This window comes from Eretmochelys imbricata, chromosome 14 (assembly GCF_965152235.1).
Source record: "Eretmochelys imbricata isolate rEreImb1 chromosome 14, rEreImb1.hap1, whole genome shotgun sequence".
In the NCBI taxonomy this organism is placed as follows: Eukaryota; Metazoa; Chordata; order Testudines; family Cheloniidae; genus Eretmochelys; species Eretmochelys imbricata.
The window spans coordinates 18,529,851-18,545,900 of NC_135585.1; the positions used below are offsets into that span (position 1 = coordinate 18,529,851).

The 16,050-nt window shown below is 52.0% G+C and overlaps 1 protein-coding gene across 1 annotated transcript in view; it reads right to left on the bottom strand.

The window, feature by feature from the left end:
- The window catches only part of SEPTIN9 (septin 9), a 144,622-nt gene that overhangs the window by 107,986 nt on the left and 20,586 nt on the right, over nt 1-16,050 (bottom strand). Inside the window, exon 2 of the mRNA XM_077833212.1 lies at nt 8,026-8,685. Coding sequence (XP_077689338.1) covers nt 8,026-8,685 — 660 coding nt within the window. The remainder of the gene's footprint in view (nt 1-8,025; nt 8,686-16,050) is intronic.

Consider the following 16,050-nt stretch of genomic DNA (forward strand, 5'->3'; position numbering starts at 1 on the left):
GGGGAATCCCAAGGCCCAGAGAGAGGAGATAACTTGCCCAAGATGACAAAGTAAATGAGGAGTGGAGGAGGCAAGAAAACCCAGAAGTTCTAGACCTCTACTGTAAGCATAGAAAACAGCTGCTGCTCCCTGCACTGATGTAATGCTTGCCATGGGATGCCAGTAGGAGAACCTACCCTTTCCCAACAATTAAATAAAAAGAAGAAGATATCTACTGGACATAGAAAGGCTTCAACTGTAGAGACAGCCGGACCCAGGTCATCTATCCCTGGAGTGTCTCCAGCAGTTTTTGTGGTTCTAATGCATCCGTGTATGTATTACGTGCATATGCAGAGCGTGTGTTTGAATATATATTTGTGATGTGTAGGTATGCATTTGTGCATGTGTGTGTATAGGTACATTTGTGTGTCTGTAAGCAGGTGTGTAGACTGAGTGTGTGAGTTTAGAGCACTCAAAATTGCAACATTAGTGACAAGAGGCCATGGATGGAACCATGAATACCAGAAACAGCTGAGACATGCTGTTCATCTCCCCAGACAAGAGGGCTCTTGCAGAATTAGTAATTACAAATTATACGAGGCTCTTCCTAAAGGATTAGGCTGGCACCCATCCAAACCAAAGGGAAGCCCTCAAAATCCTTCTATTGAGAAGTGTCTGTGAATGTCATATGCTGGTTCATATGCACACGGCTCCCTCCTACTCCTCCCTCCCGGTTCCCCTGTCCCAGAGACAACATGGAAGGGAATTCTCGTGCTGCACCTAACACAATTCTCCTTGCACCATCTGCCAAGCCAACAGAGGCCAAGGAGCTAATATCCAGGCTCCAGACAAATGACAACAGCTGCACAGTCTCAGGGGGCGGGGATAAAACCTGCCCCCAAAAATGTCAAGTGCTCCCCTCCTGGTTTAGCCCGGCACCTGGACATCAAGGGACACAGTATGCAGCAGCTGTGAAGCATACATGCCTCCAGGAGCTTGGAGAGGGGCACTGTGGAGGCAGTGAGGAAGGCAGGTGCTTAGGTGCTGCCTGGCAACAGGCAGCAGAGGAGAGGCTGTTTGGAAGGCAGTAACAAAGCACACACCTGAGAAGAGAAATTGTAGAGCTGACCAATGCCTGCACCACCAGGGCAGGGACCCACATCCGGGCACTAACACACCTGAGGCAGAGTCCTGCCTGCCTTGAACTGGTGGAAAGGGGCAGCATAGCAGCTGTGAACACCCTTCCCAGTGCAGAGCATCCCCTTACCAGGCACAAAGTCCCCAGCCCAGGGGATGTTCTGGAGTGGATCAGGTTAAGCTAGGGGACACAACAGGGGCAGAAGGGGATGAAGCAAGGACAATATTGCCCATCTATTCCACAGCTGTTTCAAGGTCCATAGGGCCACAGCAGAGGGAGATGCATCGCCAGGCCCATTCCCTAACCCCAGCGTCAGCGTGCCGAAGGTTCAGTCCACACGCCTACAGCGTGCCCCCAAGGACACGTTCTCAGAGGTGCAGCCCAGCCAGCCACTCAGATGGATGGAGCACAGCATGCTGGGAACCACAGTGTCCATGGACAGCACGCCTGTATTAAAGAAGAGGCTGGCTTCAGGAGGCTCCTTTATGGAAGGTGCATGTATCCCTTGGACACGTGGAAAGCTGCCCTGGAGCTGGTGAGCTTTGGGCACCCCTGGCCCAACCGTAGGGGTTTGCTACTTGACCCTTTGGTGCACAGCTGTGCTCTCCACCCAGGCTTTCCCCAGCAGGCTTGCTAGGCCTGCGGTAACCCTTTGAGGAAGCTGTTTGCACGTTGTTTACAGTGATGCTGTTGCCTATAGACTATACCATATCTGAGGCTGCCTCCTGCCACCTACTGCAGAGGTGGAATAGTCTAGCTGATAACATTACTCCCCCCCGACCCCCCATCCTCCCAGGGCCCGCTTCAGTCCTTCATGTGTCTCGCTCAAAGTATCCGAAGTACGGCCTGAGAGACAATGTAGTTTGAAACCATCCTCTGCCCAGAGCTGCAGAGTGAGGACACAACCTAGCAGCAGTAAGCAGTTACTGCTGGCACACTGAACCAACCTGCAAATTCTGCTCATCTGTCAAGGAAGCTCAGCCCACATTCAGTACTTATCTGGGCCCTACCACCATTGCATCTGGGCCCCTCTCAGTCTGTAATTCATTCATCCTCAGAAACACCCCTGTGAGGTACACAACTGCTATTATCCCCACTTTACCGAGGGGGGAGCGGATGCAAAGAGAGACTTGAGGTATGTCTGCACTGCTGTTAAACTCCTGTGCCTGGCCCTTGTCAGCTGACTCAGGCTCCAGCACGGAGGTTACGGCCGGACTGTAAAATTGCAGTAGACACATTTGGGCTTTGGCTGGAGCCTGAGCTCTGGAGTCTGAGCTGAGGGGTGCAGATGAGCCCAAACGTCTACACCACAATTTTACAGCTCCACTGCCGGAGCCCAGGGAGCAGGAGTCAGCTGAGCTGGGCCAGGCGCGGGTATTTAGTTGCAGTGCACACGTACCCCGAGCAACTCGCCCACAGTCACAAAATAAAGCATATGGCAGAGCAGGAACTGAACTAGCAACTTAACCACTGAACCCAGCCTAGCAACTTAACCACTGGACCATGCTTCCAGCGGACTGGAAGTAGCCTGTCATCAGTTCAAATCCTGCTTAGGAAGGTGGCAGGAACCAAAGGTTACCACCATCTGATGTTGGCTGCATTAAGCGAACCGGCTGTCACAATCGCCTGCGCAGTGGACGGCGTCCTCACAAGAGTCGTCACTCTCAGAGGAAAAGCCAAGGAATGAACAGACCTGGAGGACTGACTACACCCTCCTCCACTAGAAAAGTTCCCTTCAGGTCAGGTGGCAGGGCATGAGAGAGGAAGGGAGGAAGAGTTTGCATGACTGCTGCTTGTCCTAGGGATAGCTGCTATTGGGGATTCCAGTCTCCAGGGCTGTCAAAACAGCATTAAACTAATGCAAATAAATGTAGAGGGGGAATAAAAGCAAGAGACAGATAATCAGGTTGTGCACAATAATATTTGGATTTAAATATGCATGTAAATTAAAATGCAAATTAGGCACAGCCCTCCAGTGCCTGGCAAACTGCCATGAGGCTTTTGAAGCTATGCAGGTGGAAATCGCTGCTCTACGGCAACCTCAATACAAACTAACTGCTCCCCCTCCTACCCCGCAATGGCAGTTTCACCACAGCTAGCTGCTCCATTTGTTTGGCTTCCTTTTCCTGCCGTTTCTTTCAGAGCTGCTGAGCTCCAGGTGACAGCTCATCTCCAACCAGCCTCCTTCCTGCATCACACACTTTCCTGAAGACCTTCAGCAAATGTGGTGGTGACAGCAGCAGTGGGGTGAGGGGGAGGGGAACAGCATGAGAACACAGACAAGTCACTGACCGCAGGAGCTGAAGGGAAATAAAATCTCAACAAGCTAGAGGCAGGCACAAGGGGTTAATTACTTCTGGGCTGTTTTTGAGGCTCCACTGTAGGGGTAGCAGGGGCTGGGGTGGAGGGGAGTTTCCACGAACATCATGTGGCAGCATCATGCCTGACCCAACCTCTGGGAGCATTTCCCAGGTAGAGGAAGCAGGGCATCAATCCAGGTGTCACAACTGCCAAGTGAGACAGGGGCAAGTGCCACTGCAGGGACACAGCTGCAGCATGCCTAGAGACCTGGCAGTCTCACCTGCAGCCAGCCATGCATCTCCAAGGGAATGCACTTTGCTCTGCAGTGCAGAGACAACTGGGGAGGACGGCAGTTCCTAATCCTGGCTGTCGGACAAGAACTCGGGACTGTTTGCAGCCCTCAGCTCCCTTGGGCAGGAAGCAGCTGAGTTGCCAAGCTATCATCGCCCTCCAAATCAAAGCTTCTTTTAGTCACAGGGCCAAATTCACCCCTGCTGTAAATCGGTCCCGTTTCCAGCTCCCAACGGGATGGATTTGTTCAAGGGGAGAGCTTGTTTTTCTCTTGGGTTGTTTCATTCGGTCTCAGGTCCACGAGCAGCTTTGAAGCGATTTCTTCCCACACCAAACTCAATCCTAGGGAAGGACAGCCTGGGATGACAGGTCTGTTCCTTGGCCCCTTCAACACAGATGAGAGAAGCCACCTACCAAGACCCCACTGGTTAGAGGGATTATCCAGTTTCTTTTCTGTGGGGCTCAGCCATGGCCTGCCTCTCCGCACTCACATATAGGCTCTGGGCACATCTCTTCCAGGACGGCACCCCTATTACAGTCCCCACCCTGCTAGCAGACCCAGTTGTACTACAGCTCAGAGCTATGAAAACATCACAGACCTCATGGGCCTCACTTGGAGTGGTTAGTCCTCACCTACTCTTCAGAGCAGACTTTCCTCCATTATCACTCTACTAGCTTGGACACGGAGCATCAGCCGAGCTGAGAAGTCCTAGCCTTTGTAGCATGGCAGCCAGTGGTACCCTGTGGGCTTTTAAGAGTGGGAAGCAGAGCAGCCCCCACCCCAGCCACTCCTTCCATCTTGGAAAGGTAAGGGAAGCATCTCATTACCCCCCAAAGACTGTGTGTGTGTTTGGCAGCGGGATTATGTAGTAACGTCTTCTCAGGGGGTTCCAAGAAGCCTTCTCTCTGTCTCCTACCACTGAAGGGACCCCCCTTGGCTCTCAAAGTCCACGGCTTCTCCAGACATCAGCTCTGCTTGCTTTGCCCATGCTCAGTGAGCAGCGTGCCGATCAAAGCTCCTCCCTCCAAAGGGCTAAGGGGGCAGGACGCTCCTCCGCTGCCAGGCAGGACAAACAATGGGCAGTCCCATAAAATGCCAGATCTCCGACATTCCCACTAGGCCACAGCAGAGAGCGCTCCTCCAGAGCGGGCGCTACACAGCCATTCACAGGGAGGGAGTGCCCCACAATGGGGTCTGGCAGGAAAAGTGGCCCAAGGAGCTGTGATTGCATAGGCAGCTTAGAGTTCACAACGGAGAGTGGCTAAGATGTCAGTGGGGGATGGGGAAGGGGTGCTGGGGCTTGAGGGGTGCAGTGGGGATATTGCACTAGCTCTTGGGCTGTAAATCTGAGCTGGGAAAGAGTGACCAGGAGGATGAGCCTTTTAACTCAGTTTCTCAGCTCTTTTATTGGACTCGGAGCCTCCCTGGGCCTGAAAGCTCCCTTTGTGTCACTCCCACCGAGCACGGCTGCCTCGTTCTGTAAATCGTACCCCAGACAGCTGTGCTGTCGTGTAAACCTCACCCTCAGCAGCTGTCTTGGGATTAAGAAAAGGAGTACTTGTGGCTTTATTTATTTAATTTATTTGAGCATAAGCTTTCGTGAGCTGCATTCCGATGAAGTGAGCTGTAGCTCACGAAAGCTTATGCTCACATAAATTGGTTAGTCTCTAAGGTGCCACAAGTACCCCTTTTCTTTTTGCGAATACAGACTAAAACAGCTGCTACTCTGAAACCTGTCTTGGGATTGTGGAGCCCCTTTGATTTAAAGACACCCCCACTTCCAGGCAGCTGTCCAGGGATTCTGTAGCTTAGACACTGTTTCCAGTACCTAATAAAGGGCCCGATCCTGCGTGATGTTGTGCTTAGCGTCAGTGGGAGCGGATAGGGCTCTGCGCCACCCAGAAGGAGCTCCACGCCTGGCAGGATCAGACTCACCGAGCATCTCACTGGGCGGATGGTCTCTCTGGGATTACTCAGGCTATGTTAAACCCGGAGTGGGATGAAAAGTGGATTGGCCTGCAGTGCTTTTATGGCTTATTGTGCTGTTTCTTTGATATCACTCAGCCACAGATAATCAGAATTTGTTTACTGAGATAACTGCAGCTGTCCTAGGCTGCTTCCCCTCCCTCAGTCCCACCAAGGCTGTTCCTCTCTTCTTACAAAGGCTACACACAGTTGGGACAAGGGGGACTTCACCATTTCCTCATTCCACATAGTGTAAACTCTGTGGGCTCATGGTTAGCACAAAGGACTGGGAGTCAGGATTTGGGGGTTCAAAGCCCAGCTCCGCCACTGACTCACCCTCAGATCTCGAGCAAGTCACTTGCATCAAAAACGTGGCCTCTTTCGGTGCCTCAGCTTTTGGGCGCCCAACTTGATGTGATTTGAGCCTGATTTTCAGAAGCCCTGAGCGGCTGCAGCTCCCGTTAAGGTCAGTGAGAGCTGAGCTCCAGCTCCTGCCCCTGCAGCAGCCTGTCCAATGGCAGAGACCAGCTCCTCACGCGCTCGCACCCAATTGCTCAATGATGCCCTTCAGCACTACCAGCGTCATGCCCTAGGCCAGGTGGGGGGGGAGGGCTCGCTAGAGACCAGAGGGTCTCACAACAGCTCAGGGACGAGGGGTCAGAGGCAAGCAGCAGCATCAAGCGTACGTGGAAGTGAAGGGGGAGTGAGCTGGATGGGGCCCTGTGCAGTTGACTTCACACAGGGTCCTCCTGGGGCTAGGCCCAAGCCTGGAGAGGGCCCAGCACAGCTTCGGTATCAGATAATATGGCTTTCCTGTTTCCATGGACACTTTTGAATGGGAGGCCACCTGGAGCAGTGCTAACACCTGAGAGGCCAGGTCCTCAGACCAAGGCACTTCTCCGCTGCCCCCGCCTAATGCCAATGAACGGGTCCAGCAGCCAATGGCAGAATGTATGCGTGTAGGGAGGGGGTGAAAATCACTCTCTACTTGTCCAAGTGTTACTACAGGGCCAGGTCTCCCCCAAGCAAAACCACCCTAACAGCCTCTGCTGGCAGCGGTCGCTCCCACAACCAAGCAGCCCAGCTTGCGGCGTAGAGCAGCAGGGAGGCTCCTGACAGGTAATGGCAAAAGCCGCAGGAGGCCTGGACACCCCCGGCCGGGTCCGCATGCGACAGGCCTGCAGCAGGCTCCGGGGCAGAAAGGGGAGGGCGCGATGAAGAAGGCAGCTCTTCTATGGTCTCCAACCACCCTCCCGAGCTAACAAAGCAACTGAACAATAGCGCTGGACAGGCTGACAGACGTTGCCTTGTAAGGAAGTCTGGTTAACTCCTGGCTGGACTGAGTGAATTGGGGGGCGAGAAGGGCGGGCTGCGTAACTCACTGGACATGCAAAGTCCGCCCAGCGGCCTGTTTCAGCTGTAACACTTCACCCCACAAGGGATCGACTTGCGTGAGCCCTGGAGAAGAGCAGGGCGAGGAGGGAAGGTTATGGCCTTCGATGCCAGTGCTGCACCTAGCAGAGGAGGGGACTGGGGAATGGAAAAATAATCAAAGAGCTGGAACAGAACAAAAATCTCTTTAAAACAGAAGTGGGGGGGAATAAAGGTCCCGGCGCCGCTGGGGGAGGGGAGCCAGCTTTAATGCCTAATGCAGGATTAATCAAAAACAAGATAGAGCTAATGTAAAACAGGGCTCCAATTTCACAGTGGCTCCGGTCCATGACACAATTACAGCATCTGGCTACAGGGGCCAGAGGGAAAGAGCTCCTGATTCCTGCTAAGAGAGAGGCTGGGTGGCTGCCCCAGCAGGACAATAATTGCTGACACAGTGCTGGAGTCCCACAAGCGTCAGCACTGCAATGAAACAGCAAGCAATGCAGGCGCCATGTCCGCACCTTTCACGTCACCCCAATGGCTGCTTTTCTTAAGGAGACACAGTCAAGGCGGGTGGGCCCAAGATTAGGGCCAAAAGTGAGAGCAATGTCCCATTTTACAAGCCTGGCAAACAGCTGAGGTAAGGGGGAGGGGGATATTTTCTCATTCCACTTGCAGCAAGCTTTGTGGTCTCATGGGGCCACTTAATGAAAATTCTGCAGTGCCCCCAGCAGTTCCAGAAGTCTCAATAAATCCAAGCGTAATGGACGCATGACTATATTCAGACACCAGCGGGTACAGAACCCAGGACCTTCAGCACCAGACCTCACGACATGAACTAAGGGAGCAACAGTTAGCTGTGAACAAGTAGCAGCTGGCTGTTGCCCCCCTTGTGGGACAGCCACTAGGGGGAGACATAGGCAGACATATACTTAGCCAGCATGTTACACAAGCATTTGCCCAGGACTCTACTTACCCTCTGGACTCTTTGGCGGGATTTCAGCCATTACTGGTTGCGCCTTTGATTCTGGTTGGAGATACTGACTGGTCAAGGAAGGCTCCAAATTTTCCATCTGCCTGACAGGTGGGACTGGGACCTCTGGAGACTTTGCCACCTGGATTTCTACCCGTTTGGTGGCAACATCCGGCACAGGGGCACTGGCTGTGTCGGCTCTCCGCTGGGGCAGCTCCGGGATCTTTGAGGTGGGGGCTTCCATCCTCCGGACAGCGGGCTCCTGAGGCTTGCCTATAGTGATCTCAGTCCTTCTTGGAGTGGGCTCAGGGGGTTTGTGCCCCAGCCCCTCTGCTCTCTTGAGGCCGAACCTTGATAACCCTGGAGTGGAGTTCTCCACTTGCTTGGATGAGATATCAATGGAGATTTCTGTTCTTCGTGACACAGGCTCAGGAAGTTTGGGTCCAGAGAGCTCCACCCTCCTCAGAGACGACTTAGGCGACCTTTGGCCTGGAGGGTCTGCATGTCTGGCAGGTGTGTCTGAATTCCTGGCACCAAGATCCTGGAATTTCTGTGTGGAACTGGATACAGTGGACCTGAGGAGAGGGTTCGGGGTCCGTCTTTGCGGCGTAGAAGTGTTTGGAGACTGGTCTACCTCCTCTACTTCGAAAGATCGCTTCAGAGCTGAAATACATGAACAGAATTCAGAATTTAACAACAGCATCTTCATGAGAGGATCACAGCACTTTACCAATGTTCATGAACCTTCAAGACTTCCATCCCACACTCAAGAGATGGGTAAGGAGGATCAGTACCCCTGCTGAACACGTGGGGGAACTAAGTAACAGAGAACTTATGGAACTTACCCAAAGTACCCCTATGGTACTTACACAGCGAGTCAGTGCTGGAAATAAGACTAGAATCCAGGAATCCCAATTCCCAGAAATCTAACCACAACTTGAGTATCTTTTACACCTCTAGTACAAGTTATTACCTTATTAGCATTCTCCACTCATCCTGGGGGTAATGTCTTGTCTCCTGCTTTGCACAGGTGTAAATGACTTCACAAGGTACAAGGCAGCCTGGAACCAGGTCCTAATGGGGGCCTGCTGGCTGGCTTTAGCTCAGTTACACTCCGAGTAGCCAGCCAGCGCGATTCCACCTCCAAGGACGCGGTGGTACATATACAACTTCTGAGGGTCGAGTGGGTCACTTGGAGCAAAGTAATCCAAACCCACCCTCATGAAAGTGTCCAAAACAACTGGAGAAGACCAGGAAATCCCCAATAAACATACCACTGAGAGAGAAGCTGGTTATATTTTAATAACAAGGGATCAGACTCTGAATAAATCCTCTATAACAATACTATGTATTTCTCAAGAGCCTTCTACCCAAGGATCGCAATGCGCTTTTAAAATGTTCATGAATTTAGCTTTGCCACAGCTCCTTTGGGGCAGGGAAGTGCTGGTTGGGCCTCTGGACACTATTACAGAACAAACCATGATCAGCCTCATTTTACTGATGGGGAAACTGAGATCCAGTGCTGCTAAGTGATTCATCCAGCATTGCACACAGCCAGCAATAATACTCAGGAGTTCTGGTTCTCAGGCTTAGGCTTCAATGTGAGCTTAGCACCGAGTGCTTTGGTTTAATCAATAGACTGCAGAATGTCTTTACACTACTGCTTTCAGTCATTCACATACTAGACCTGAGTAATCAGCCTGTCTGAGAGGCGCTACAAAGCTGCATGTCATTGAAAGTGAAGTTTTCTGCTGTTCTTGCTGTCCCAGTCTCAAGGGGCCCACAGCATTTGCTCTGGCCCCTTTAACACATGGAGACAGTTTTCCCACTAAGAAGGCAACTCTGAAATCCCCGACCCAGGAATCTGTCTGGGGAAAGCCAATAAGTATTGCACGGCCCCAGAAACCTGAGTTTGCTGGACTTGCACTTCAGAAATCAAAGGAAGCACAGAGTATCCTAGCAGGCTGGGTCCATCCACATCAATCCATCTCTCTTCCATCAACTATTATTATAAACTCCTCCAACCTGATGATCCCCACATTAGCCCAGGGTCAGCCCCTGTCAGATCCCAGCCTGGTTCATGTCAGACTGGCCAGGTATGACTGACCCTGCCCACCCCTGGAGTTATCCCCCCGTTAAAGGAATAGGCACCTGAAGAGAAGGCATCAACTCCACAGCCCACAGGACCAACTCCAGTCCCTGAACGTCAGGCACAGGGAGCAAGAGGTGAACAGCACGTGCACAACAGGAGGGAAAGTGGGAGAGGGAGAGAAGAAATCATAGCTACTCTCAGTTACTCTGCCTCCCTGTGCTATGGTAATGTCCTAAAACCTACTTACTGCACAGCACCCTTAGCCAGGGGACCAGAGTGCACGGAAGAGAAACAAGCCCTGGCGTCTCCCCACCTGTCACACGCAACGATAGCATGGTGGGACAGGCCAAGGAGGTGTGGAGAAAGCATCAGCACCAAACCCTGCTTCCCCTCTGTGCATGAGCTCTATGGCGTTGGGACTCCACTGAAATTTGGGAGCAAAAGAGGGGGGAGTCAGCATGCAGCTGCATGATCCCTTCCAAGCCTGATGGATGCTCTGACCAGGAGTAGCTGCCTAAAGCAGCGTTAGCTCCTGCTGGGTTCTCTAGTCTAGGAGCCTATCACTGTGCAATTGCAGAGACAGGGACTAAGGGCAAGAGAACTTCAGGACAGGTCAGTGTCTTTCTAGTCAGGCAATGAGTTAGGTCTACTACCTGCCAGCTCCTCCTTAGAAAACACAGGGCCAGTCTTGGAAGTAGCAGCCCTACCGTGGTGGCATAGTGAATAGGGTGGCTATTGAATGGTGCCTGCTGCCCTGCCCCCCAGATCAGGGTGCACTCACTCCCCTATCTCAACAACAATCAGGCAAAGGCCCAGGCGCTGTAATACAAATGTCCGAGTTTGGCCCATGAAGAACGACACACATGCTGCTCAGGAGCTGTCTCATCAGCTTGGTCCCATATATTCCAGAAGCAGTGCTGCTTGTCCCGACTATAAGGCAAGTATTAATTCCAGAGTGGAGGAAAGCGCCTGAACCCAGAGGAGAAGGAAGAGAGGCCTGTGAACTCTCAGTCCCTCTTGACACATGTATTTGTCAGAGCAGCAGCCTCCCCACTCAGAAATAGGAACCATCTGCTCCAGCTCTCTCCAGCGTACAGGGTCAGGAAAGCGTTCCACGTGGCAGGAACTCCAGCGCCACTCTGCCAGCAGATTGTAAATGCAGCTGCTAACACGCAGCCGCCCAACCATTCGTTAGTTATGCTTATGTTCAGAAGGTTCCTCCTCCCCTCGTCATGAGCTCGAGTGCTGCAAAGTACAGGCCAGCCAACTGCTGGGAAAGCGCTTGGCTGCAATATAGCATGGCGGGGGGAGGGGGGGGCACCACGGCTGTGATGGAGATTGCACCGATTTGCTGCAGCACCTCAGTCTGAGGGGTTATCCTGCAGGGAGCTGGTGGAGCCCGGTACAGATTAAACAGCCATGCCCACACTTGGATCTGCTATGAGCAGAATGGGATTTGAGGCATGTGGAAGCTGCATGCTTTACCGGCATAATCTGCAGTGCCTGGGGTCACCATGAGCCCCACGTTTCAGGAGTGGCTGGAGTTTTAGGGCCAATTCAAAGGGGAGTACAAGGGAGTCTGCTGATGTCACTGACATCTTCCAGGCCCCTCCAAGAGGGTTTGGATTCCCATTCTGTCATCAACACAGCCCTTACGCATCAGGTAGGCTGGGTTGGCCATGCTCAGAGGTAACATGTAAGGAGCGAGAGGAAGGGTACGTTACACGTTGGTGAGTGGCTGCAAGTCTGGAAGGGGACAAGATGATGTAAATTACACCACCTTCGACTCCACGAGCAGGGCTTGCGGGACTTAGAGAAGCTACGGGCCCCCATGGTGAGGTGCTGTAGGGATTAGAACCTTCTGTTTTCATCAACAGCTTCCCAACAGGGGGCACCATAGCGTGATCATGGATGCTCAGTATTCACTTGAGTGTGGCCCCAGGGCTCTCGCTTGGATGCTTTGCACTATAACCTCACCAGGGGTATCGGGAGAGTCGCTCTCTCTGGAGATCCCTCTTTTACTCAGCAGTCCACAGGACACATTCCCCCTCCTGTGAGCCTCATTCGTGTGCACTCAACCTCCCGGAGTGGAAATGGTGGGAAGCAACAGTGGCCTGGGACCAGACTGCCACTGGCAGCCTCTCCCAGTAGCCATGCAGGGGGCATCACAAGGAGGGCAGTATTCAGCAGCTGAAGAATCCACAGACACCTCTCCCCCAGCTGGAGCAGCCACGAAGGGAGAAAGGCCAGTCTGGTAGTTTAAGGCACTGGACTGGGACTCAGGAGATCAGGTTCAATTCTAAAGTCTGCTACAGGCTCTATGTGTGATCGTGGGCAAGAGACAAACTCTCAGTGCCTCCATTCCCCTCGCTGCAGAACAGGAATCACAATTCTTCGACCTGGCCAACAAGCCAATTCCAAAGCTGTTGAGAGGATAAGTGCATGAAGGCCTGCGTAATACACAGACAGTGCAGCGAACGGGGCCCCAGACGGACCTTGACAGATGCAGCTCTGAAGAAGCCAGGATCAAGAATTTTAGGTAGGAGCTTTGGTTATGGGGGGGGAGGGGGTGCTGAGAGAGGGAGCGTGCTGCCAGAGCTCATTAAATATCACTTTCCCCTACCCTGAAGTGATAGTTAACTATGGGCTGCTCCGTTAGCATTTCTATTCCAGTAGCCCCTCCAGGCGCTGTACAAACGCAATCTAGACAGTCCCTGCCCTACCAAGCTCTCTATAGCATCACCCTGACTCCTGCATCAGTACAGCAACTCCACTGCATGCTGGGAACCCTGCTCTGTTATTTGAACTTTGCACTTAACCTGCCCAGTTCATGGATTATCGCCAACTAAGATAAACAGCTGTCTGCATACTCTGTGTGCCATGCAATGAGAGACATTACTTCATGAAAGAGGTGAAGTGCCTCTTCAGTTAGAACTACCACTCAGAAAGCATCAAGTCTTTATTGCTATCAAGCAGCAAATGTGCAATACGGAAGGAGGGTTTCCGAGGCACTGAGGTACAGACCACAGCATCCACATGACACCCCCAGACCAGCACCGACTCCAATCACAATCACGAAGCAGCAATACCCTGCTTTCTTCTAGCACCCTCTTACCCAGCATGATCAGATACCATGATGGCAGCAGGCCATGTAAATAGATGGCAAGATCAGATGAGCTAGACTGCTTCATCCACCGCTCAAATGCAGACTGTGCTGGGATGGACTACAGCAGCTGTTTAACACAACACAGCAACACTTCAGGGCATGCAGCAGAAAAGACTCATCCAACTGAATCTGCAGTGGGGACAGGAGGTGAGGTCGGCAGAATATCCTCTGCCCTGGCATTTAGCCAGGACACAATGGTTAAAGCCCTGTACCTGCACCTTCCAGACCTGCAAGTGGTCTGGTTTTACCTCTCATGGGAAAGACAACACATGCAGCAGCAGGGCGCCATCCAGCACTAGGCCGGGCACTGACTCAATACGGACTCAGAGGAAAGAGAATCATCAGGCTCATTTACACAGGGGAAATTAGGAGCAGAAAATCCTAACTAAAGCCTTGAAAGATGTCAGGACAGTTTCCCTTCATTGTGCCCACTCCTGGTTCCACTGATGAACTGAAGGGGTCTCACGGGAGCCTCTTGCTAAAATTTCCAAGCCTGTGTTCACGAGCCTGGGATTGAAACAGACTCTCAACTGCAATAAGATCACTTTTGTCACAACCATGAAAGCTGCTGCTGCCTCTGCTCCCAACTCCCCCATTGACACGTGGGGTGTGGCACGCAGCCCTGTAGCACCCCAGCAGTGCCTGGCTCTCTCCCAGCACTCTTCCCATAAATGAAATAACCACTGTCTCCCACTGATGCCATTATCCAGCGCGACAGAGCAGAGCCCCACTGCTGTGCATTAGACCCCTGCCACAGGTAGGTCTTTCCATCAGCAGTCGGTGCCTTGTGACTGATCAGCTCAGCACAAGAACATTCCACCAGGGGTCTTGCAATTAAGCAGCAAGCAAACCTCAGAAGGGCTGGGAAAGGATTGTGTCAGTTTTGTATGCAGTGCTGTGAGGAAGAACACCATCTCCTAGGCTGGCAGCGTGGACTTGAGGTGAGGAACAATGGGAAGAAGCTACCGAATGTCGGGCTTCAGGGTGTAAGCTGAAGGCCTGTGGGATTCAGGAAGGCCCCTGTGGGGTTTGGCTGGAGGCATTATAGGATTTGTTGCCTAACTTTGAGGGGCAAGGGCAGTCCAGCAGAGAAGGGCTGGGAGTCAGGGGACTAGGCGCTATCTCCAGAGCACCGATTCGCTATGATCTCTTTGTGCCTCACTTATTCAAGCCATAAAGCGGAGCTAACGACATCCACCTTTGCTATAGGACCCTGAGATCTGGGAACGAAAGGGGACATGCTAGGCAGCATCTCTGAGGTATCAAGTCCAGACTACTACTGGAGGCATGATATTGGTCGGATGGACCAGCAAGGTTGGCCGTACTGGATCAGGCTATCCTCTGCCCCATTCCGTACCTAAAGTGAATTATCTCTACTGGGGCAAAAGAATCCTTGTAATGCAGGCAGAGGGAAGAATTGGGAGGGATTTAATACTCCGGAGCAGCGGGTCTCAACCTTCTCAGGTTGGCAGCTCCATATTTGAAGTCAAAAATTTCCCCACCCCTCTTTTATCTCTTATAAGAGAGTGAACAATCTATCGATGGTACCAGTACTAAGCCTAAATAATTAGTTTCCTGAGGCTGACAGAGAGCATTTGGCCTGTTCTCCACCAGTCGCACAGAACGTTTAGTCTTCTAAGGGCTGTAGTGCTGTGTTTGAATTCTGGGTGTTGGCTTGGCGTGGGGGTGGTGTGTAGTAGCCTGCAGCAGGATTTGCACGAGGTCAAACTAGACCATCAGTGGTCTCTCCTGGTCTTAAACTCCGACTGACTGACAAGCCAGTTCCAGCACACCAGACTCCACCCCTCTCCTCATTCAAATCCCTCTGATGAGCCACTTCTTCCAGGAAGCCCACCATAGAAAACCACATGTATTGTTAAAAAACACTGGGCCTGTTCAGTCTGGAGAAAAGAAGAAGGGGGAGCTAATAACAGTCTTCAAATCTGCAAAGGGCTGTTACAAAGAGGTGGGGCTCAATTGTTCTCAGTGTCCACTGAAGGCAGGACAAGTAGTAATGGGCTCTATTTGCAGCAAGGGAGATCTAGGTTAGAGATTAGGGAATCTTTATAAGTCCAAGAGTAATTAAGCTCTGGAACAGGCTTCCAAGGGAGACTGGAATCCCCATCATCATTTAAGACAAACCACCTGTCAGAGATGGTCTAGGTTTACTTGGTTCTGCCTCAGTGCAGGGGGCTGGACTTGCTGACATCTCAGTTTCCCTTCCAGCCCTACATTTCCATGATGAGAAGATCTGTGAGCTGTACAGTACTGTATAGGCCCAGGTGCATATTAGAGGTGATGCAGAGCTGCATTGCCTCAGTGGAAAATCTAGGAAGAATTCTACCAGAGGCTCCCTCATTGGTCACTCAGGGGTTGTCGTACACTTCAAGGACACTCCAGGAAAAAACAGATGGTCTGCAACTGCACCTGGCTGCTGCCCAGGAGAATGGGGAGAGGTTCTTGTGCCCTTCCTTCCTTAAGCTCCTATAGGGCAGCCAAGCAAGTGCTAGCCCCATGCTTAGCTTCTTGTGTGTGCGCTTTCAGGCAGACTCAGTCTTGCTAGCTAGGTCTTGTAAGCCACCACCACCAAGCGCATTGCTGATGAGCAGCAGCTAATTCTTGACGAAATCATCAATGTCCTATTCAGAACTGTAATTAAAAATAAAGGTCCAGACTCAAAAGCTTTTCCAAACTATCCAAAGCCTTCAAGTCTCCAGTGCTGGGCTGGAGAACCCAAGGGCATCAGCTTTTCTGCCATTTTCTTTCCTGC